This window comes from Xylocopa sonorina, chromosome 8 (genome assembly GCF_050948175.1).
Source record: "Xylocopa sonorina isolate GNS202 chromosome 8, iyXylSono1_principal, whole genome shotgun sequence".
Lineage (NCBI taxonomy): Eukaryota > Metazoa > Arthropoda > Insecta > Hymenoptera > Apidae > Xylocopa > Xylocopa sonorina.
In genome coordinates, this window is record NC_135200.1 from 3,747,062 (window position 1) to 3,773,130 (window position 26,069).

The 26,069-nt window shown below is 34.3% G+C and overlaps 2 protein-coding genes across 9 annotated transcripts; both read right to left on the reverse strand.

The window, feature by feature from the left end:
• Positions 1–2,265: 2,265 nt before the first annotated feature.
• On the reverse strand, positions 2,266–22,411 carry LOC143426261 (homeotic protein female sterile). 8 transcript variants are annotated; one of them, XM_076899567.1, is made up of 24 exons: positions 21,990–22,411; positions 20,079–20,315; positions 19,529–19,577; positions 18,906–18,947; positions 17,610–17,858; positions 17,329–17,523; positions 16,348–16,953; positions 15,935–16,012; positions 15,527–15,622; positions 15,350–15,451; positions 15,118–15,263; positions 14,884–15,034; positions 14,234–14,801; positions 13,992–14,150; positions 13,474–13,593; positions 13,240–13,386; positions 7,109–7,197; positions 6,482–6,599; positions 5,782–6,153; positions 5,100–5,660; positions 4,337–4,479; positions 4,088–4,237; positions 3,517–3,822; positions 2,266–3,259 (listed from the first exon to the last, which is right to left on the reverse strand). In XM_076899567.1, exons 3-24 carry the CDS (start codon positions 19,562–19,564, stop codon positions 3,194–3,196), a joined length of 4,500 nt encoding a protein of 1,499 aa, XP_076755682.1. In that variant the 5' UTR covers positions 19,565–19,577; positions 20,079–20,315; positions 21,990–22,411; the 3' UTR covers positions 2,266–3,193. The 8 variants fall into 8 exon arrangements, with proteins under 8 accessions (XP_076755682.1, XP_076755681.1, XP_076755680.1 ...); XM_076899566.1 differs by having other exon boundaries at positions 4,337–4,461; positions 20,028–20,315; XM_076899565.1 differs by having other exon boundaries at positions 20,028–20,315.
• A 1,874-nt stretch (positions 22,412–24,285) lies between these two features.
• Positions 24,286–25,533, reverse strand: LOC143425855 (ribosomal RNA small subunit methyltransferase NEP1). Its single transcript, XM_076898900.1, has 4 exons — positions 25,272–25,533; positions 24,774–25,017; positions 24,492–24,700; positions 24,286–24,418 (listed from the first exon to the last, which is right to left on the reverse strand). The coding sequence occupies exons 1-4, from the start codon at positions 25,413–25,415 to the stop codon at positions 24,305–24,307; spliced, it is 711 nt and encodes a 236-aa protein (XP_076755015.1). The 5' UTR covers positions 25,416–25,533; the 3' UTR covers positions 24,286–24,304.
• Positions 25,534–26,069: the final 536 nt, after the last annotated feature.

Genomic DNA, 26,069 nt, shown 5'->3' on the forward strand with positions numbered 1-26,069 from the left:
ACTTTAGAAATTTGTAAAAAGAAAAAAAGAACAGAGTTGATCAGTTCGGCTTGAGCGTAGCCCGTTCGTTTCGTTCGTTACATTTTAATCGTCGATACACTCGCACTTAAAATTTCAAATCGTAGACGCGCACGTATGCGATTAACGTTAGCCTAACGAACGTGGACACTAACTTGGTGACCTACGGCATTGATAAACGCCTCCTACGATTTCCTGTTGGTCATTTCGACACGCTTGTCGCTAGCCTTCGTAGGAAACGCTTACAAAAACCAGAACAAATCTAACACGACGGAATCATGTCTAAGCGCGTGCGTAATGATAAATCGTCTGTATACACTGTAATGTCGTTAAAACACGATCGTCTTTCAGCGAGGGGCATCTGGCGATTCGACCACGGGTCAAATCTCTTGGCGGAGTCCTTGGCGGTTCGAAATGGTTTTCCTCTTCCTCGTCGGTCGTGTCTCTCGGGAAGTATTGTTTTTGTTTTCAAAATTTACATTGTGTGTTGACACGATCGATTTTTTTTCTGGCGGCCTCTTCCTTTTTTACAGAAACGCTGAACTTCGCCGAGGCATCTCGAAAGCAGTTTGTACAACACCATGATAGATCGTGTCGAAAGAAACGCAGAATAAATAAAATGAAACGCTACGCATTGGTGACCTATCATAAATATCGCGTGGCTTCGCCTTTTGACGAGCCACGGCAAGAGAACGATTATTCTACAGCAAGACGAATTCCTTTCGATGATCTTGCGAGTCATCGTGTACTCTAATCTGTACCAAATTGCGTATACGTTTTCTCTGGATTTTAAATCTTTTGGGGTACAACAATTTTACCGCGAGATCGTCTATTCAATTCGCATCGCAGCTTCGGTGAGAGATGAGAAATGGTGACCTCTCAGTAGGGCCAACATTTAGCATCCGCATACTGAACGAAAATAAATAGAATAATCTCTTGAACCGTAATTCTAGACGCGTAACAAGAATATTGTACTAGAATTTTACGGCGAAATAACTGTACTCCAAAGGGTTAAAACAGTCCTGTCCATCGGAAGGGCTCCCAATGCCATGTAGTTCGCCGTTACTGATGATACAGTTTAAAATTGTTCACGAGCAACGAATTCGAGTGAACAATGTGATACTCGAAACAAACAAAACTATCAACATTATCATCACGTAAAACGTATTGCTTTCACACGTTTTGTGTAATAATTTTCCTTTATACAGCGCATCGTATCAATCCGTTACGATACATCAGCCCGAGGAGAACTTCATGGCACGCACGCCCGTCCGTGGACAAACTTGATTTAAAGTCTTTGCGCTCTGTTCGCAACTGCAAAGCATTTGTTCTAGTATCACGTAGAAAGGAACATGTGTTTGTAAACGGTATTGTTTTGAATTAAGAGAAGAAAAATTAAATCTAGCATGTCCTTTTAATGCCGCAAACGACTTGTGCCTGCGTAGCGCGTTCCTTTGATCCCAAACAAAGCACATTTGATACGCTACGATAAAAAGAAAGACATTGCAGGTTTAAAGAGGCTCTTAAAAAAATAAAATTCCATTTAATGAAATAATTTAATAATAATTATTAATAATAATAATATTAATAATAATAATAATTATAATAGTAATGTCTGTGTACCACTATATATAGCCACTATTGTTATAACTTCTACAAATTTAAATATTTCTTCAAAAAATGAATCCCTTTGTAAATTAATAATAATAGAGTAATAGCAGTACGTAATAAATCAAAATCTTTAATTAATTAATCGGTTTTTCAATTAAATGTTGTTTTTTGTACTTTTTTTTGCCGATTGAATTTTTTTTTTCCCAAGACGCGCGTTACACGATCGCGTGCAACGTATGTAAGCGACTTGCTTTTTTTTTTACTTTTCGTAAAATTTCAAGCGTCTGTTGCACGCTGAACGCGACTCCTTGTGAATTCTGTATGTTAATTTTTTTTTTTTTTTTTTTGAAAAATCTAGCTCTTTCCCAATGAACATCTTTCACAACTTCCCCCCCTATCAAAGAAATATAATTCTTCTCTAGATAATGTTCCATTTATGAGCCGATACCGTGTCACACTTTCTGTTTTCCTGCGATCCTAGAGCATACCACGAATTAGGTACACGTGTCGGATCTGATCTAATGGTTGGTAGGATCAAAACTACATCATTCTATAATCACCTTACCATTATTCGTAATAATTGACGACTTTGTTCTAAGGTGAGTTTACAAATATTTGTTTTTTTCTTTTTCTCCGTTTTCTTTTCGAATCAACCGATTTGGCCCTCTCTGACTCCCAGATTAATCGAAATCCGGATAATTTCAACTAACAGTCACGTGGGCTATCGCGATGATCAAATACGATTAAATTCACCAATGTGTATGTTCGCATTAGGTATATTTTTCTATATTATTGACTTAACAAGCCTACCTATTTTCGTGATTACAAATAGTATATATTCATAATCGACAAAGAAATCTGCAATGAAATTATTAGTAATCGCTAATAATTATATGTATTATTGGCAGAAACATTGTCTATGCAATCCTACCAACGATTAATGACTGAATGTGGAAAAATATAAAACTTAACTAAATGTACACAACTTTTACATTCCTTCACGCTCTCTTTCACGTTCATACATTCATTTATCGTACGCTATACACACTTTCCTTCTCTCTCTCTTTTCTCATACACTCATTCATTCGCATATGCTTTCTTTCACTTATCATCTGCGTAATATTTTTTGTTTTGTTTCCAAATTTACATAAAGTACAAACTTATGAAAACCGGAAAAATGTAACACAATAGTCAGTGTAGCATTTTCAATGTGTCGTGTAAGTATTTATCTAATTACATGGTCACACTTAGGTGTCCGTCGATTACACACAAGTAGTTTTGCGTCATTTGATAAACTGTCTCTTTGATGTCCGTCCCCCTCGGACAATGTAGTTTAGGGTCCTCCGTTGGAATGTCCCAACCCGCACCACCATTATACTTTTTTCTTTTTTTTACTATTACACCGATCTTCTTATTCAGTTTATTGTTACTTTAATATTATTATTATTATTATTATTTGTTATTGACTGACGTATATATTAATACGTTTCTGCATCGTCCAGCGCCAAACATACATCCAAGTCCTGCCCGGTTTCAGTGGATTTCTAATGAGCAGCAAATAACATTATAACGATTCCTCAAACGCAGCCATCAAATCACTTTGCAAGTTCATGTCAATTTGCCCAGCCATCTGAAATAATAAAAACGACCCATTCTTGGCAAACTCGCCCACCGAATTACCTATTCGCTGCTATAACTTTATCAACTTTTAGAAATATCGCGGATAATATTTATAATTCTGTTTCACAGCGTGTTATTGCTTTTGTCTACTGGTTTCTCTTAATTCGGATTATACTATGCGTACGTGATACAGCTCGAATTCAAAGATATATCCTTAACGACAAAATGAAATGTTTGCGTAAAATGAATGGGTATGGTGCAACTCACCGCTTCGCGGCGTCTTCGTTCTTGCTCTCGTAGCCTTTGACGTTCTCTTTCCGCCGCGGCCTTGTCTTGACTGGATGAATGACTTGGACTACTGCTATCGGTGTCGACAATGGCTTTGACTTCCTCTGTCCCTGAATTGGCGGTCATAACGCTCCCTTGTTGGTCGCTGACGGTTTTTCTAACTTTGTCTAACGCGTCCTCTTCTTCCCGTTCTCTTCTTCTCTCATTCTCTTGCCGCAAACGTTCTCGTTCCGCTTGCTCCTTCTGTTGTCTACGCATTTCTTGCTGTTCCAATAGTGCTCTTTGCTGCAGAAACAAATTGAACTTCGTTCTTACGTCTCTATACATATAGTTACATATGTAAATGTATATAATTCATATAAAGAAAGTATAATAAATAAGGCAAAGCCTATAAACTATGTATTGGATAATTAAATACAGTTGAAAATATTAGATGATCTGTTAGTCTGTAGTGTTTGACTATGGATAAGTGGAATATTCGTGTAATCTTAAATTACTTAATCTAACAAAATTATACTGTCTACAAAATAAATATTAATCGTATACTAACCCTATCTTGTTTCTCCTTCGCCTGTTTTTTGAATGCTTGGAATGAATCCTGTGCAGCACTCTTCATGCTACTTCCTGCCGCAGATTGAGGACTTGATGCTTGTGCCAAAGATGACCACGATGAAGCATTCTTCACATTCTGTTCTACAGTCTGTACAAGATTAACAGGCAAGTGAGAAAAATGAAACGTTTGCAACGTAGAAGCAAAAATTTTTCTAATACATCTCACTAGAACATTTTGTATTCATACCTTATTTTTAAAGGCTGATGCGAAGTTCGACACGGGATTTTTCGAGTCGGGTGGCGTCATCTTCTTTTCGGACATAAGCTGCGAACTCGAATGATTGCCCATCGGCGGCATTCCTGCACTCATTTCTGCAAAAAGAGCTCCGGCTAGAGCAATGGCATTATATATTTGATTAGTAAGCAGTTAATATAGCAGTTTAGAATGTGAATAGTGAGCAGTACACAGTGGAGAAACGAAGCGTATATTAAACAATTTGAATACGAAGCTGAAGCACTTGCTTTGCGATACCCAAAAGTGTGTAAGCCATTGGTCAGATGGTGCAATAGAAACGAAACAGCGTTAATTGAAATGAATATGTACACGCGTAACAGAAAATATTATCAATATCGTATCGAACTTTTAAAAACTTTAAAAGCTATACTGAACCTGTTATTAATACTATATCGGACTTTTATAAAACCATGTCATTCCCTTACTGCCAAATCTATAATTCTTATTTCATTTGCTTACTTATGTATTGCTGTATTTTACATAATTATATCATAGCACTAACACATAGAAAGTTATTTATAGCATTAACAGATTATAATTATTTGCTTAAGAGAAAGAGTTTCATAGCCATATATGGTATAAATATAGTAAAAGAGAAATAGTTAGAAAGCGATGATAAGTGAATGATATTAAAATTTGAGAATGAGAATTGTTACAGCGTATTATAATGCTCGGCAGAATGCATGCCCTAAATATAAATCAACATAAGACATACCATCCATAGGCTTCTGAGGCATTTGCGGTTGAGAAATGGGTACCGATTTCTCTTCCTTCTTAAGTGGCATTTGAGATATTTGCATCGGCATAGAGACAATGGACATTGGATCGAAGATCGAGCCCATTCCGCCCATGTTCATTCCCATGTTAAGACCAGGTATACCATTATTATTCAACATATTAGGCGGAGAATTCTCACGCTTAATATTAGAAAAACCATTGGAATGCTGCTGCGACATCGTAGCATTATGGGAATTTTGTATATTAGTCAATGGCGAAGTTGTGTTTATCATATTTTCCAGTTGGTTGTGCATCGACATATGCGTGGCCGCCAATCCTTGTGGTAAATTCATATTCAAATTGGCCATCGCTATATTCCCCAAATTTAAATTGGACGCCATACTCGTAGGCATCATATTAATTGGTGTTTTTACATCAGACAGTAAATTCAAGTTGGTGTTATTAGTTGTTGTATGAGGTGTTTGAATCATTGGTATGTGCGATTTTTTTTTTAACGACATCGTTTGTTCCAACGATGTTTGCGTAGTAGGCACAGGAGCTGTACAGAAAAAACTTTGGTCAGAATGTACTCTTATAAATCTTAAAACACTGTATAAACGGAAATAATGTAATAACAGAGGTAAAGTTAAGAATAGTATGTAGCATAATAAAGTGTATACCTAGAGTACTATATGGTTGCAAAAGATCTGACTGTTGACTTAATGTTGTCCCATCTGTGGGTACAGGTGTGTTTGCATTCGAAAAGGAACTAACGGATGTAGGTGGCTGTGGTGGCTGAGGCACAACCGGTGAAGCTACTATAGAATTCGTATTTGTAGGCGTAATACTTGGTGGTGGAGTTGGTACAGAAACCGATGGCGTTGGTGGATTAGATGTAGTTGGTGGCGGTGGTGTAGGCTTTTTTACAGAGGCAGCAGTAGCCATGGCTGTAGATCGTTGTGGTTGCGCGGGCATAGACGCGTGACTCGCTACAGGCATTCCCTGACCAACTGTAACAGCTGCTACTGCCACGGATTGTTGACTGTTACCACCTAATAAAATAATTAAATATCAAGTTAATAATGAATCAATATAGACCCATAGTGCAAAGAAGTACGACGTACTTTCATTCAAAATAACATACGACATGCTTTTAAACAGACAATTAACATACGTCGTAGTCATACAAATTAACATTTTGAAGTATAATTTTGTAAAGTCAAGTTTGGTAAATGTATATACTTAAATATACAAATTTTTACCAATTATTTTATCTGCAGATAGAAAATGACTTGAACGTATACGCCGACGTTTCCTTTTCGTTACCATAAATTAATGGTAGCTTCAATAATTTAAATAGCTCAAATAATTTCCACACACCTTGTTCTGAAGAAATATTGCTAGGTTGGGTTACAGCTGGTTTTGTTATTGGTCCCGTAGAATTTGTTGGGGGTTGACTGTTCATTAAAAGACCTCCGGTATGATTCAATGTAGGTGCCTAAAGAGTGCACTGTTATTTAATATATCGTGCATAGAAAACATTTTATTGTATACGCCAGGAGGTTTGCGTGAATATCTTTTTGTTTTCATGAATATAGACTACTAACTTATGTTATATATTATGCTCACGGTATTGAAACATAATTGCATTAAACGTCTTAGTGTACCTTCTACATAAATAGCACTATTATTGCACGGTATTATTGAGGCGACAAGTACAATAAGAGCGTAAAGTAATCGCATGTACCATTTTTAGACAAAACTTTTGTGTATGTTGCATTCAAATAAAACGAAGAATCATCGAGTCTATGAACGATATTTTCTGGTAATAAATTTGTTACAGTCACGCTGTGTTGCACCTGTTGCTTCAATTGTTCTAGTAGGAGAGACAAAAATGGTAAAAATATAAAACACACTTCGGTTACAGTATTTAGTATGTCAATTATATAACAAGAAATGTGCATCAAACGTTGTTATCAATCGGCTCCTACGGAAATATTATCTTACCGGTGTAACAGTGGTTGTCGTCGCAGAAGGTCCCGTATTTGGTGTGCTCTTCTTTGTTTTCTTTCTTGGCGGCCGATTGGAAGAGTTCCCTGTAATTCAATGTAACGTGCATCTAGTGGTGAATAACGTGCAATCAATCGTATTTCTCATAACAAGAGACAGATCGATGAGGACATAGTGAAATGCAGTGTGCAGAGGATACCAGCCATAAACGTCTTGTTCGCCGAGTAAGAGAAATGCCAAACAAATGTTACATACATTAGAAACAAAATTAAAAAACTTCGAGCATATATTTTCTAATAGATTTTATTCATATGCTTATATTATAATTGTATCACTGTGTACAACAATGTTAATTTAAATATCTCAATTGTATGATTTTTTTTGTGGACTTTCATCTTAATGATTTTTTTTTCTTCTTTATATTAAAAAATTTTTTAATGCGCAGAACAATTCAGTTTTTGTTTCTCATTCTACATAAAGTTAGTTGTATTCAATTTATTTATGAATAATTGCGCGTGCATGTACATATACATGTATATATATGGGTGTATAATATATATATACGTATATGTATACACATCATAAATACATACATACATACGTCGCGCGCGCACATACATACACGCTCACGTGCAGCGAAATTGCCACACATACATATATAACGTTATATATTTATATATATATGCGAATATATGTATGCGAAAGCGCGCACATTTTTTTCTTCTTCATGGATAATAATAATAATAATAATATTATTATAATAATAATAAAATAATAATAATAAAATAATAATAATTATATAATAATAATAATAATAATAATAATAATAATGATTGTGTTACAATAATAATCGTGACAGTGAAAATGATGATTACAAAATGCTGACTACAAAACCATCAAACTGCCTTCTGTATTTTTCTCTTCTCGTACAGTGGTATTGTAATATAATATAATTAATGTAATGTAATAGAATTAATGCAAATAAAAGTCACGTAAATAGTACAATATGGACTGAACTTAAACATGAATGATACAAGAGTGTCACACTCATACAAGCGGATTCAAATGTAATTTTCAAGTCGCAGTTAGCACAATATTGAGATCGGTGGCAAGATACTCCTGCTCGATGTTTGTATGCTGTAATATTGATTATATCGGTTACAAGCGGCAATCCAAATGAACGCTGTGTTTAGTGTCTAATCCATGCTCGTAGCGGTAAGTCATGCTCGTAAATGGAATGGTCGATAGTAAATTACAATTGATAAAATACAATTCATACAAGACAAAACGATTACGCGCAGAATAAAACAACGAAGGTGTAAGGAAACATCGAGTAGAAGTTCCAGCGTATTCTTAATTTATATAATATAGTTTAACTGGACCACCAAATGAGCCAACCCCGACTCCAAACGATTTCGAAGAATCAATATTTTTTTTTTTTCTTTCTTTCGTTTACTTCCACTCATCTACCTTTTGTTTATGCATTTAAAAAAGTCTCCTGTGTCTCGCCTTTTATCCTCTTAACTTACAACTATTATTATTATTAATATTTTATGATATATTAGTTTTCACTATGTACAAAACGCGTATGCTTGTGTTACTGTTGCTATCCAACTCGTGATACGCACAAAACAGATGGAACGCACGTGTGTGATTGTTTCAGAGCAGGAATAATTTACAGTTACAATTTTGAATAAAAGAGGAAATGAGAAAAAATAAAAATTTAAAAAGGAAACCGTCCCGCAGATCGTAACAAAAAACTTAAAATCCTCGTTAAATCTGCTTATGCGTATAACGACCTCGAAGGAAGAATGACGTTCCAGTCTGGGCTAAAGATTGCGAAAGAATGTTCGACGCGTGCTTTTTATACGGGGTAAATGCTAAAAAGAAAATTTTGGAAGGCAATATTGATATTATTATAAAATGCCCTATACCTCGTGTTACAAGCTAATGGTGATTGTATTTTAATAGATGCATAGTCTCTATCTAATTCAGCACACGCCATTAATTTGATCTCGCGTAGTCTAACTAATTGTTTCTGGAGTTCCATTTTCTATTTACTTTCAATACTTCAAATAGAGAAACACAAAATGATAGGACACTTTGTATATTCGCTATAATTTGCTCAGAAATCAACCAACAATTTTCCGACCGGTTGCAGTTTTTTTTTCTTAAGAAAATTAATTATTAAATCAATGATTGATTTTTTCCTCTAGTTCACTCGTTTACTGGAACAGTAAGTACGCTGCTGACTGTACGATTAATGATAACATTAAATTGTACTGAGTGCGAATTTGATCACTTTCGTTTATTCTCATTTCATTAACGTTCGTGTTATGCAACATTTTGAAGCATAAAGTGCCGTTGAAGAGCACCTCGAAATCTTATATCGGTTACGTCCATAACTTCATTCGCGTATATATTTTACTATATATATATATATATATATATATAAAGAACTAAATTTACATGATATTTCAACAAAAAACGCTATCATGGAGGAGACATTTACACATAGAAATATAAAAACAAAATATCACTAAAATTAACCTCGTTCAAACCTGTACAAAAGGTTTTCTAAAAAAAAAGTTTTTAGTAGGACGGGTTAAAATTAATATTATTTTGAGACAGTTTTACAATATGAATATACTCAGAATCGGTGGTAAGTATTATGCATATTTCGGAAGTACAATTGTTGTTAAAAGAAAATCGAATTCATTTTTGTTTCTTTGTTCTTTTTAAACAAGACTAAGTATTACTTTCTATAGCGAGGCATGTAAAACCACACCAAATCTGCATAATTAATAATTATCATTTGACATAATGATATCGATTTAATAAAACGAAAGTACGCTAAACTTCTCTATTTCAAGTATTACCTCGGAAATGAAAAACTGACAATGGGTTACCAATGAAGAACTAGTGGTAAATAGAATAGAATAATGAAACGACGATTAGCAAAGCTTAGCGGAGTGCAAACAATGTGTTTGGAGGCTAGGGTGCCTTGTTCGTATCGTAGACCATTTCTTCGACCTGCTCTCGTTCCTAATTCTTCTATTCATAGTCTTCTTTTTTTTTTTACCCTCTACGTAAAAACATTACAAACAATGTATCTACCATTTTTCTGTCTGTGTCATATCTGTTTGTACACTCCCCTTGCCTTTCTCTGATATGTTAACATAAACCTCGTATGCTCAAAGTCATCAATTATCCTCTAACAAAATAAATTGAAACTATTTATATTGTATCACACATCACTTTCTCCGCACGCTTTACATCTGCTTTTGCAACTACATTTACTGGAACTCATCGTACTTAGAGGAAGAATCGAGATTCTATTTAGTTCAGTTTCACAATTTCTCATCTAAATGGAACAGTAGAGTACTGGTACTGTTTGTACGTATTATACCAAAAATGTATCCATAAGGCGATAAATATTTAGTAATTGACTTTTTAAAGGAAGCACCGCTTTTCTTTGGCTTTCTGTTTTCCTTTCTATTTTCATTTTATCAAACTAAACCCAATCAAGAAATGGAAAGTCATATGAGGTAATAATATCAGGTAAAATGTTTCTCCTTTTCCGTTTCTTATATATTTATATATACATGTATATATACGCGTTATGTATATATAAGTATATAAATGTAAACAAGAAATATCGTAAAAATGTAGAACTCTGAAAATGTATTGCGGAGACGAAATTAACACGAGAGTGTATCTAATTAAATACTACTGTTTGACGCGAAAGCTGTGGATTATAGTAAACCTTAGAACGTGGATATGCAAATCCAGCCACCAATACACATTGTCTGCATTTGTTTCCCGTGTGTATCATAATATTACTGCCTAATTTGTTCCTCTTTTAAGTATTGACCATTTTAAGTCCACGCACAGTCTAAACTGCGAGCAACAAGTATAGTGTTCAGAAGCCTAAACACAGTTCTCACGTCACTCGTTTAATAAGTGTATGCTTTACACTTATCGTAAATAATGACGCCGTGTTAAATATCACTGTATACTATCTTCTGAGAAATGATACGACATGAATGAATCAATGCGAGGAAACAAACTTAATGATTTAACAAACACAGTGATACAAGTAATGCTCTGCTTACGGATTAATGTAAATAAATATTAAATTTGCAAGAGTTAATATATTGCATGATGTTGCTTGGGTTACGTAGGGCAATATAATTGTCAGGAGAAGCTACAATGTATACTGCAAGGTACTAACATTTGACACTACAGTCCCCGGCTGTTTTAATTCTGTTCTCCGTAGGATATTTCACAGCAACTTTCTCAGACACTGGAGGCTGACTTACGTTACCATTCCAAGCGTACGTTCTCGAAATAACGTAATGTGTATCCTTGCACGCTTACGCGCGAGACTGCAGTGAAAAATTCAGTAACCTTGAATAGCAAACTATACTTGACTTTCGAGCAACAGAATGTATTGTCAACACCGACAGGGCAAGAGAAAATATAAGTAATCATTTTTAATCAATAATATAATTTGTGAAACAAGCTGGCATGGCATATGGTATCCTCTAAACACAGTCTGCACTCCACTAGCTCACCTTTTTTTCTTTTTTTTTCCTTACCATTGCATATTGTCTTGTAAATTAAATAAAAATTCTTTAATCGTGTCAAGTTTCAAATTCGATGTCCAAAGACATTTCTAGAAATATATATTTATACATATATGTATATATTTGTTTCAAAAATTATAGATACTCACAGATGTAAGTAAATTTATGATTATGTCTTCGATATCGTAATTTCGTAATGGCAATAGGTTTGTTTCAAACGTTCGCGATGAAGCTTGACACGTTGTTCGTACTTGCATTAATATAACGCAGCACTTAAGCTACACGAATAACGCCGTCCTAATAAATACAATTAATAAAGCAAGATTTAGCAGCTTAAGAAGATATTTGCGATGCATTTGTGCAGTCAAACTTGATCAAACCCCCATTTGAAAAATTGTTCTCATAACTACTTCGTAACTTCATTGTTACGTATCTTGCATCAATAATGTTGCATCGGTATTTCCGATTATGTCAATTGCCAATACAAAATTAGTTAGGCACAGAGTTCACGTAATTCTTTTTTTTTTCTTTTTCTCCTTTTAATATAAAGTCATCACCAAATCATGGGGCATTAAGTGCCACTTTCATTTGCTTACGTAAGATACTAATTTTACAGTGTACGTATCCTTTAAGCATTAGTTTCTTTTACATTTTGGAAAGACTGTTTATTAGTATATTTAAAATTAACACTGTACAGTTATTAACATTGTATATTTTCATTTAATAATTTATGCTTCGCGCGTTAAGCGTCCATCACATCAGGTTTGTATAAATATATTGTGTTGCACGCACAAACTCTCTTTAAGTATAACTATATAACATTTAGAAAAGAAGACTATTGATGTCGAACTAAAAAAGATAAAGTGAAGAGAAACAATTTTATAGCAATTGAGACGATATATATGAAAACATTACTCTTACGTAACTGATACTTGTATGATCTAAATAAGTGAAAAAAAAATATTGATCGTATTTCTTATTTATATATAGCAAATACCCACATGAAATGGTGAATAACTTTATTCGAAGTAACTAGAAGACTCTATGATTTTACATACTTAAAATGATACAATTCTTCTTATTGGATCAAACAAACACTCTTACTTGAGAAATCAATGAATATATATGAATACGTACACAATTGGCAAATAGAAATGTTGTTTACAATTAAATTTTGGTCATGACATGACAAGAAAGTCAAGTATCAAAGAAAAAGATGTATAGTGAATGATTATTATAGATACTGAGTGCTTGTCAAAAATCTATAAGTGTATTGTCTTTGTAATATTATCAAGCGTAAACGTGAACAGAAATCTGTGCTCTATGCAGTAAGTTATTGGGTAACGAATGTTACGAAAAATTTTTACTAAAATCGTTGACTTCCCAAAAGATAGACAGTCGCAAATAACTCTATAATTTTAAATCTCACAGAGAAAAATTAGTTCATAATTTCACGAAAAACTACTTATTTAAAAGTAGTTCATTGTTCCCAAGTAAGGGTCTAATAATAGCAACAGTTACATGAGGTTTATATCTAACCTGCTTCACTGTCGCTCGAATCACTGGAGCTCGAAGAAAGTGAACTACTGCTGGAATCACTATCACTGCTACTACTGCTTGACGCTGACAATCGCGGCCCACTAGCTCCTCCACTTCCAACTACATCGACTGACTTACTACTGTCCTCTGTGAAAAGCAAAACACGCATTCGAATATAACATTATAGGTTCGTAATTGCAATAACAAATCACAATAAAAGTAGAAAATACTAACCTTTCTTAGCGGTTTTCTTAACATTGCCTAATTGCCCTGTAACATCCTGTAACCTTTTCTCTAACTCCTGCTTTTTCTCTGCCATTTGTTCGTCCTTAGATTTACCACTGACTTTTTTATCTGTAAAAACAAATATCCAGACGTCGAACATGTTAAAAAAGACTTAATAATTATATTGTACATAACAAAAGTGATATAAAAATATTTCTAAATGTAAGCTTATAAGTAACATGAATATTTCTGTTGACGAAAATAATTATTGCGATTTCTTTAATATTCAGCGATACGATATCAACTATTGTTAATTAATTGATTGTATTAATTTAATCTATTTATATTACTAAAGAAAGTCCTATTATGACATTTGGAATGCATTCTACTTATTTAAATATATTTTTGTGTGAAATATATCTACTACTTTAGAACTGCTTTATACGGTTATTTAAAAATAACTAAAGTAAAAAAGCAAGTAATGTGTTTAAAGACAAAATTACAATAGAATCCAAAATAAAGCTTACGTGGCTTTTTTCTAAGACACGATGCGACATAGTTTTCTAATTCCCTCAATGTGGATGGTTTTAACGTTTCGAAATCGATTTCAATCTCATCTGGATTGGAATCCCTTAATGAAGGCTCTCGAGATTGTATTATATGCACAACTCGTCCTAATTTATCTCCTGTAATACAAAAATATTTATTTTGAGAACAATCTTTTAAATTAAAAGGATATTTCTATTCGACACTATCAACAATAAATTACCAGGTAATTTATTGATATCCAAACTAAGTTGCCTCTTTTCATCGTAAGACATTGGTTTGGCATTGTCTTCATCCTCTGAGTCAAATGTAATTGGAGGTGGTTGACTACTCGCGTTCTTCTTCTTCGTTCCAGCTGATCTACTGTTCGCTTTCGGCCTTTTATTCGCAGTGTTTGTCGTCGCAGCTTTTCCAGGCCCTCTTCCTTTACCCTTCTGCTTAGCGTTCGCCGCCGTTGGCAGATGATGACTCATGCTTCCTGTTGCATGAGTTTTGTTAGGTCCTACCGCTATAGCGGGATGATGAAGGTCACCACCCATACCACCAGGCATTTTCAAATCACCTGCCCCCATGGCAACACTCGCTATGCTAGCACCAACACTATCAGAGACGCTTGGGATTCCACCACTAGGTTTCAATAGTTCTTTCATGGCACCAGTATGACTGGCAACAAGACTACCACTCTTATTGCTCATTGGCCTTGATTTCGACTTATCAGGTTTCTTCTTTTTACTCTTCTTCTTACCACTTTCTTCCACTAATTTCCTCATTTGTTCTTGCATAGCTTTCAGCTATAAGCAAGGTTGATATTCTTTGTAGTAATTTCGTAAAGGAATTATACCGATATAGTAGAGAAAAAAAATGATAATATACCTCCTGCTGTAAAGCGACCAATTTTTGGGTACGTTCTTCGTCCGAATCATCACTCTCGGAAGAACTTTCAGACCCGGAACTACTGGCACTACTACTGCTACCTTTCATGCCTACCATACTTGCCATTGGTTCATCCGGAATTTTCGCATACCTGATTCATTAAAAATTCGTTTTTTTGTCAAGTAAAACAGAAAGAAGAAATAAGCTTTATCTTCGATGTTCGTAAAAACGGACCTCATTTCAAACACATCTTGTAGTTTCCTTGCCATTGCAACAACGTCGTGGTCAGGAGGATTATATTTATAACAATTTGTAAATATGAGTCGCACATCACTAGCAAACTCTTGTGCTGTTTTATATTCACGATTGTCCATTTTTGTCTGCGAAAATATTATGATGTCAACTTCTTGATACAAACACTCGAAGGCAATCTAAACTATACTGCGACAGATAGATTAAAAATTACCTTGACAGTACCAAGATCCATTGGTTTCTTGATAATGTCGTGATAATCGTGAAGGCCTAGGAGTTCTGCGTCGACTGGTTTGTAAAAGGGCCATGCGTAACCCTGCATATTATAAGATCATGTATTATAAAAAGTGTTTTACATTATTTGCTACTATGCCAAAAGTGTAATAATTACCGAATGTTTCTTTGAGAACAATTCCTTCAGAATCTCATTACAAGACTTCAGAGCTTCTGAAAGTTTCTCTTTCGACTTTCCAGTGGTATGTTGAGGCTGCAAAATAATGTACAAATGTTAGTACAATCACAGAAAAATATTTCTAAATTACCATTTCTAAACACCATTAATTTGCAAAAAAAAAAGTATCAATTTAAAAAGCACTTTTTATTTATTTTGTGACCTATAGAGTGAAATAAAACAAAATAAATAAACTAAAAGGACAAACATAATCACACAAAATATTTGTTCATATCTTTGAATGATAGATTTTTTGTTATTTTTTCGTCCAAACATTGAATTCACTTAAAATGATAAGACAGCACAAATGAAAGGAAGGAGAGCATGAAGGAGTAATAATGAATGTACCTGTTGGGTCATTGTCCCCATCAGGGGCATGTTGGCCTGGTGGAAAGGCACTAAGCCGTCTTCCGCTTGCCTCGTTGGCTGAAACAGCCACGTTACGAACTCTTTGTTAATGTATTAATGGATGATATGAGTGCAACGTGCAAGGAACAAAAATATTTAAACATATATTATTGAAATGATTATTAAAAATCGACTGTCTGTGTATACAACATAAATAACAAAACTTAAATATTGCTTTTAAGTAAAAAGATTTGAACTGCATTAGTCTTTTGACCAAATACAAATGATTACACGATGAATAGGTTGCATGTTCAATATGAAAGATTGTACGAAAACATACACATAAATGTTTTGTAGAAAATTTGATGCACGAAAGAAGCTAATCAAATAAAGACGCTATGATTGTTATTTACCTTCTTTATTTGTCTGCCAGATTCCCGCCTCGTCGGTATTTTGGCATTTTTAGGATCCAGTTTGTATAAAGGTTCGAAAGAATTTGCAGTAGGAGTTGTAGTATCCGCCTTTCTCTTCACCCCCTTTTTAAGTTTTGCTGGCTGGGATGGAGGCATTACCGTAGGCGCAGTAGGTACTTGTGGAGGAGGGGGTACAGCAGAAGCTGCTTGCGGGTCCATTGCTGGTTGTGCATGGTACCCGCTGGTTGGAGGGACCACTTGTTGAGGCAGAGAGTTATGAGTAGCCATGGGAGTCACTCCCATGCTTGATGGAGGAGCAATAGTAGTCGTATTAGTGCTCCCAGGTACAGACGCAGGTGCTTGAGTGCCAAGAGGTGGCATGGGGATTACGCCCGTTGTCCCAGCCGATGTGGCCGAAGGCGTTAGGCTATTTGGTACGCTGGAAGTGACCGCAGCTGCACCAGAGGAAGGTCGACCTCGACCAGTACCTCCTGCACTTCCCGCAACACCGCCTACTGGTGCACCAACTCTGCCAGCCTTTTTGCCTTTGGGTCCCTTTGGAACTGGAGGTTCGAGTTCTACCTCTTCTTTTGGCATTTGTGCAACCTAACGTTATTAATTAACGTTTATTACATATTATCATTTACATATATAATATATAGATTTACAACTATGCGCCATTCAATTCTTTGAGCATCATGAAATTGTACACGAAATTATCACGACTACCGTGTCCAGCAACACGTAATTCTAATGTTGAATGCCCAATCTTTGACGCGATAATGTTATCAGTACTTTCTACAATATAATTAATCGAATCCAGAGATGTTATTTCATAGGGTTAACAATTTAGGTTTGCAACTTAAAGTTCATAAAATTATTTAACGACACATTTAGGACTGAGTCTCTTTCTTAAATATCACGTAATTGCATGTAAGTCTTACCAGTAGCGAAACATTTAAAAAACTGCTGGGTAACTACCTTTGTAAGAAACAACTTTTCCAAAGCTTGTGCCATAACCACTACATCTTCCCCTGGTTTGTTGTAAACGTAACAGTTGGTAAACATTGTATTGAAATCTTGAATACATTCTTTCCCACTCCAATAATATGTATTTTCTAAACGTTTTTTGATTGTGCCCAGATCCATTGGTTGTTTTATAATTTTGTGATAGTCCTATTAAATTTATAAGATATTTTAATATTTATACATAAGAAAATGTAAGTAGATATGCTAAAAGAATAAATGTAATATCCACGTACTGGCAGATTTAGTTTTTTGGCATCTACAGGTTGCTGAAAAGGCCACGCAAATTGATGCTTCCATACTGGCTTGAGTACCCCCTTTTGAAGAAATTGTAGTTGATTGGTAACACGTCCTGGGCGATTAGGTGGTGGCACAACAGGTGGTTGGACTACACCATTCACCGGTTCCACGGGTGGTTCATCACGTGGTGGTGGTTCCTTCGTAGGAGCTGCTGGTGTAGTCGATGCCTTACCAGGTGCACTTGTCTGCATTATCCAGTTTTTATTTATATATTTTTTATTGATATAAGTTTACTTTATTAGTTAGTTCTATGACTACTGTTATTGTATAACATTAAGTTCACAAATAAAAATAAAATTTTTCTGCAAGGCATAAATTCAAACCACTACCTTTTTTTTTTTTCATATGAAATCAATACTTAGTAATAGAAATGATAAATAACGTTATTATGTATAATTCATGCTTCGGTACTTTGTTACACATTGAACTGATACTTTCATTCTTATACGAAAATAGTAAAATTTTTTTTTTAAATAATATTTCAAATTTCTATAATAAAATACTTAGTATACACATACAATAATGATAAATAATTTAATTCATCTATTTTGAAGAATTTCAGTATAGTATAGAAAATTTAGGAACATTAACAAGGTTCATGCATCGTAAAATTAGATAAACCCACTCATGCAGCGAGCGAATTAGGCTGCTAAATATTGAAATTCCATAACCACAGGCAAGCAATTTAGAATTTCTTTTAATAGAAGTCTAATTGAGTATGTAATAAAAAATATATGTATGTTACAAAAATATTTTCAACTGAAACATAATGGCAACTCTAAGTCATTTCATACAATCATGCAATTAGGATCAAATATGTAATAAGTAAATAATTAAAATATGTAATGTAACTTTAAAGTAGTATAAAATAAGATTGAATAAAATAAAACAACGAAATTTTATCATATTACTCTGTAACAGTACTTCATATAGAATACATCAAAATTTTGTATTTTGTATGAAATGACTTGCAAGCTTTTGAAATCTATATTTTGAACATTTAACAATTAAATATACTGAGCAAAAGTATTCTGCTTCATAAATAATGTAGAAAAGATATCTATTATTTTATTCAACAACTGTTTTCTATTTTCTGTAATTTTCTTAAAATACAGAAGCAAAATTACAAATTGCTCTTGATATATACATATAAATATATATATTTGGAGCTGCCATTTCATATTTTAACCATACATATCCTAGTTGAAACAATAGTCAACAAGGAATCTCACCTTCGGTATATTACACAGCCTTTCTCGCTCCTCCACATCTAACTGTAATTCATACATACCATTCAATCAAACAGCGCTCAGTTTCATTACATAAACAAAAAAATTATGCTCAACGTAATACCAGGAGTAAGGACATACACGGTAGTGCAGTTTTACAAAATTTCACTTTTCTCTGAATAATATAAATAGTTCAGAAATAGATAGCAAACATAAGTACAGCATCTAGAGGATTGGTTACTGGTTATAAAACTAAAAGTCTAGTTTAAAAAGCATATCGAGTTCAAATTTCAACATAAATAATATCTCTATTTAATGGTTTTGGACTACTATTTAAAATATTTATCTGGATGTGAATAATAATCCTATGATGTAAAATACATACAGAAAGAAATGACTTAATGTTGAAAATAAGAGAAAGCCATTTTTGTTGTATTAAATGATAAAGACCTTAAAACAAACATATCTCTATATGCTGTTTAATACATTGTGTTGACTATGTTAGGGTCACACAAGGGAAATATATATAATTGAATGCAGCTCTTATGTATATAGCATTAGTAGATTAATAAGCAAGCTGTGTCTTAAATTAATAATATCATAGTATTAATTAATCTATTACTCACAGAATTATTTTGCGAGATAGTGTCCACCTGCTGCATCTTGGCTTCGTTTCTGTAACAAAAAAATACAGATGTGTAAATAAGTTTTGTAAGTGAACATAAGAGAAAAAAAGAATTATAGTATCATTCAGCATCGAACTTTAAAACGCACTGTGGGCTTACAATATTTTGAATTTTAAAAACTCACTTGTGTATATAACCTATTTTACTATATCACTGTAACGTAAAGTCACAAGACACCACATTTTTCAATGCTTTTTCATTGCCTTCTCTCAAAATTGCAGGATTCATTATACCAGAGAGAGTGAGAAACAGAGATAGAGAGAAAGAGAGAGAGAGAGAGAGAGTGAGAGAGAGAAAGAGAGAGAGAGAAAAAGAAACATAGAGAGAGGTAGATGTGAAACTCCAACTGATATAATCAAACTTCACATTTCATGAAATAACTATAGGTGTATTTTATAACATAAGGCTCATCTAGTCCACGGTAATGAGCTTCACCTACCTTTCCGACATATATGGTACATAAATGCTATGCAGCAGGTAACTGCCTTACGTTGATGCTTGACGCTATGAGGCTTCATCAACAATTGAGATGGCAAGGATATATTCTGAATTGAGCATGGTAGCTCACTAATTGCTTGCCAAGATGATTGCGCTGCAACCAGGGAGATTGGTGCCGTGGAGGCATAACACTACTCAAGCCTACCGAACGGTAGTACTTTGAATGTCAGCCCTGTACACTGCTGTGAGACTCCGTACCTCCAGCCAAGACTCGCGACATTAGCAACATCTGGATAACATAACAACAGGACCCCGTATTGTAACAACCCCAAATTGATTTAATCGCTTTAGAGCAAGTTAAACATTGATTTAATTTCAAGAAATGTAATATAAGTCAGTATAAATTATTTAATATATCATGCATAACTGAATTGTATATGATACATGCTTTATGTAAAATTCTTTTTGCTCCATATTTTCTATACATAAACTTACAATATACGTGTTATATATTTACTACTATTGCAAAAGGTACGTTCAAATTGCTCTTTTTGACCTTCCTTATACTTTATGAAGTTGTTTCGCGAAAGTTTTATAACTGATAACTACAGTTTATGAGACGACAATAATATAAAGCAGAATGCATGTATCAAATCAAATACTGTTTCATCAATATCCAAATGCTTTAGGAAGAATATTCTTATATAATACAAACAAAGAACCAAATCTTTGTATTACCCAGACAAAGTATAAGCAGCTAAACTATAATTTTTGTAGCTTTTTGTACAGCACTATGTTACTAATATTATTTTAATATAAGTAGCATACAATAATCTAAAAAGTATGTTATGAGAAAAAAAGAACATATATATCTAAATCTCACTGGTAAATCTGCTCTTACATATCTGATTAAAACTATACATCGATATATGTATGTATAATTAATTCGACAATTTATAACCTTCCAACAGTCTAAATTCTTTTCTAAGAATTGTAAAACATAAAGCTAAAGAACAAAGGCTCTTTTATAACCAAGTTACAAAAGCGTTAAGAAGATGTATATAAAATAACATGTATGAATGGAAAAAAAAAAAAGAATTTGAGAAAGAAAATGGATGTTGGCCGTGGAACAGCGTTTGAAAAGTGTAATACTTTAAACGCACAGTGGTATCTGCAATTGTCTAAAAGAATCAACTTGCATACCCTGTTGTTCGTAACCAGTGTAAGCCAAAATGGAAAGTTTGACAAAAGTAGCACAAATAACTGGTACACTGGTATAGAAAGTGAGCTGGGTAGTGATATAAAAAATTGACAATGCAGTGGAAAAAAAGGATCTCGCGTACGAGCATAATATAATTTCGACCATGGGAAGCAAAAGCTTCTACCGTGGTGAAGAGGAGCATTGCCAGAACAATCCATGCCGCGAAGACGTTCTATTCGTAGAGGTCCGAGTATATCAAGGGCAGAGATAAGAGAGTTGGCGGGTCGAACAGGTGCTTTGGTGGTTAAAAGTCGTCAAAGTAAGAAAGGAGAAAGGTGAGATACACGAGAGACGATGGGAGAGAAATAAACGCGGTAGATGCGGCAGTGGAAAGAGGAGGAGGACAAGTAGGAGAGGATGGCGAGGGGAAGGGTAGTAGACCCGCGCCCAGCCGATGCACCCAGCCGACGCACAACAAACACGAGCAAGCCGCCGTGTGAGAATCTAGCCGAGCGCTCGACTGGCGCCGAAATCGCAACGTTTCTCACATCGGACAATTCTGGCGCGCGCGGAATACCCGAGCCGCCTTTTCGGTCACTCGATTTGGCGTAGGTTTCAACATGGCGGTATGGCCGCTCGGGAAAGAAAGCTCTCAAGGGCCCGCCGCTACAGCCGCCACTTACGCACCACCACGGCACACACCACGCGTTATACTTAATATCAACGGACCCAGAAACTTCAAGATTACTTGTAATCACTTACCTGATCAATGGAAGTCCACTTTCCACAGGAATTCTATTGTAAAACACTACCACTACGTCTTGGACACTCGCACTACGCTTTCTCCCTGCTCGCTAGTTTGGTTGGTCGGTGTTATGGCCGCCGCCGAGTGTGCCCCACCGTATCACTCACTCACTCTCACTCGTGCGAGCGCGAGCGCTCGGTTCGCATACGCGACGAACGCGGACGCGGCCCGACCAACTAGTTCCACACTTACGAATGCGGACGTCGATCTCTCGCACTAATATCGTATCAGTGCCCCATACCGAGCTCCACCGACATTTTCCTGGAGTCTCGTACAATCGGATGGCTTTCCGTACCCATGACGATCTCGGATCTAGAAACTAACGATCGCAGCACCAACAATGGCTACGCATTCTTTCGCGACGTACCGAATGGTCCTGTTCCGCTGTTCCTCGAACACGACCTGTCTACCCATTCCCCTCGCTTGCTTGCCATTACGAACTTTGCCGAACTAATCCGAACGACTACGCGCCAATTTCAAAATTACTTAACAAACATTACAATATTCTTTTTAATCGACCGTACAGCTAAACGATACCCGTCCCAAACAAATACGCCGCAGACTAATTTCATTCTAATTACATATAATAACTTAGAAATCTATAATTATCGAGAAAAAAACGCCTCTTCTATTGTGTAAATTGATTCAAGGATAACAGGTGAGCTTAAAATTAATTTTTAAATAAATTTGTTTACTTGTTCATTAAAATGTCTGACGGTATTGAAGTAACAGAGAATAGGATTTACAGGGTGTGAAACAATCGATCATCTTTATTCATAAATTCAGGATTACACTTTATTAACCAATCCAAAAATTAATGGTTAATTTCCATCGTTCCACGTCCACCCATAATGCATTTTTATAACATCGAAATAATTATCCGTAATCATGAATATTAATAAGTAACGGTAATTGGAAAAAATAATTTTTTGCAAAGTAAATAATAACTAATATTCTTATTTGAAATATTACATTAAAATGTATTAATCACCGCGCAAGTCGTGGTCCAATTCCACGATTCTATAACCATTGCAATGCATTTTGGGATACATGCAAAATCTATAACTATATTCGCTTTTCAACGCTACCTTCTAAATAATTAAAATATGATCTTTAACAATATTGCAATTAAAAACATAGTTAACACGTGGTGAATATTACACGCCACTCGAATGATATTTTGTCATGACGTGTACGTCGTCATCATAGCAAGTTCCGTTACACATCCAAAATGGCGAAACATGAACAATTGACCTTTGCTTTGTTATAATATTTCAGCTGAAATACAATCTAAACTTTTACAGATACTAAAATTTACAAAAACGATAACTTATATATCTATACAAATAACTTACTGAACATGTAAAATCTTAACAATATCATAAAGGCAATGTTAATGTATCGACAGGCTGAAACTCGTGATATTGACTACGGTAGTCAATTCAACAATTATGCTTTTTATCACATTTCACCAGCTGTATGGTCAAAGAAGCACCGCATAAAAAAAATATTGCAATAATTCAAATAAGAATAACTAAAAACTTATTGTTATATACATTGGCACAAACGACTATAGCACTAAACCACAAAATGGCGTCTTTTGTACGGATACTATCACGTTTCAGCAATATACGCTGCTTAGCACAAATCACTCAGTACAGGCATCGAATCACCGAAACGACAGTCGTCGAAGTTGAGAAAACAACATAATACAATCTCCAAAAATCGAGTTATAAAAAGATAGAGGAGTGTTCCAAATACTTTACATTAACGACCATTTTTCCTCTGATGACGTAATGAAATACGAAAGTCAAAAAAGAAACTAGACATTTAGGACTCGATTTCGTTAACAGACTTCCGGCTACCATTAGTTTATCGCGTTCTGAACAACGATTGGTGCAAGCTCGTAGAGTCCCTGCTACGGACCAATCGTTTAAAGACCGATATTGATGAGTCATTCTGTTTAGGATTTTCCACTGACGATGAGAATTGCGCAACAATATATGTTTCTTCCTTTATACAGAAGTATACAAATTACTCTTTACGATTTTGTACTGGACAGGTAAAATTAATGATTTAATACAATAAAATTTGGTAGAAAACTACATACAACAACATTTTTATTCATATTTACAAATTTTATTTTATTTTTCTCTGTTACTTTTATTCAATTACAAAAAATGATTCATGTTTGAAATAAAAATGAGTAAAAGTGTTTGAGGAATTGAAGAATTAAGTCACATGTAACAAATATATGGTGTCAACTTCTTATTTACACTATTCCCCAAACTTCTTCAAATGCTGTACATAATTTGCTACATGTCAGAGCACCGGATAATGGATAATTACTTATAGATACAACATCTTCTGTATAATCTGGTTTCACCTGTAATCATAATTTGATATATTAAATAACGAAATAACGTTGAAAAATAGTATATATGTATATGTAATATCACCTGTCCATGCGCCATTGCACCCACCACAATGGCAATTGGATCATTCGCAGGTACTAATTCTCGTGGATTTTGTACTTTATTTGCACTAAAGGACATTGCAATTTTATAGCATCCAACTGGTAAATGGTCAGTGACTGGATTTTTAATTACTTTCAATAATTTCATTGGGCCATCAGAGGCACGAACACTAAATTTATGCAGTAATTGTACTGTGAAATAGAAGAATTAATGAAAATTCTGAATATACACTTATATAATGAATATACAAATTCGTTTGTTTACCCATGAGACCAGCAAAACGTTTAAATGTCCTTGGTATCCTGGTTTGTGGATTCACTTCTATCAGTACATTCTTTTCTGTATGTATGTAAACTTGTAAAAGCCCAGCCCTATTTAATGGACTGTCCATTAACATTAATAAGCATTGATGAGTAATATCTGGTCTGCATGTACCAGGATCTCTATCATTTTTCTTTAAAATATTGATGTGATCGTCGCAATTTAATAGTTCAAAACTATTTCCAACCTAGGAAAAGTATAAGAATTTTTAAAAAATTCGATATTATAAATGTACATAACATTAAGTATCAAATTTAATTGAAAGATTGTTTTGAACTTTTCGGCACATATATAACAGATGCACGCTAATAAATTCAATGTCCTATGAATAACAAACAAATGTACCAATAAATGCACATTTATAAAATTTAAATTCTTTTCAAAAAATTAAATTTAGGATTTTAAATTTATTTTAAAAGCATGTACAAAACATAACCTCACCTTAACAGATTCTAATTGAGCTTTCTCTAAAATAATGATCAAACGCTTCTCTTGGTTTTTAATATGACCAACGTGAAGATGTTTAGGAGCTGGATCATACTCATAATCATCTTTTTCCTTACGATTTTTACGCTTTTGACCCATTTCTTACAAGTGTACGGTATAAACACAAATTTTGGTATATATAAATGTGTATTAAAACCGTAAACGACATATGGAATAGACCTATCGTTTTATAGAACTTTGTGTTCCATATTCTGAAATACCGGTTGTATAAAAAAAGTTATAGGATTTGTTATGTCTTCTACAATTTAAAGCGAAAAGTTTAAAAACTGTATTAAATCCAACTACTGAAGTTGATACTCAGAGAACACAACGATTGGCACGCCAGTGGCAACGGGTAGAATGAATTTCGTGGCAAAATCATGCTAAGACAGTGCACGTACTTAGCTCTTATAACGGCATAGTCTTAGCATTAGGGCGGCATTAGTAAAGCAAATATATTTATACAATTTACTACACATTAAATTATTTATTATACATTGATTGTTCCCATAACTTAATTAATTCAATGTTTTATAACTAAATATGTAATTTATTACATTTCCTTAAACAATATATGTTACCATTTCGTGTTTTCTTATTAATATATAAATAAAATATTGCGCTTAAGCGTATTTATGCTTATAATAAATATTTTTATTATTAAATGTAAAGCAGAGATTAAAAATGTTCATGTAACTTGTACATTAACAATAAGACGTTTCGCGATAATTAGATTTTGATATAAGAAAATAC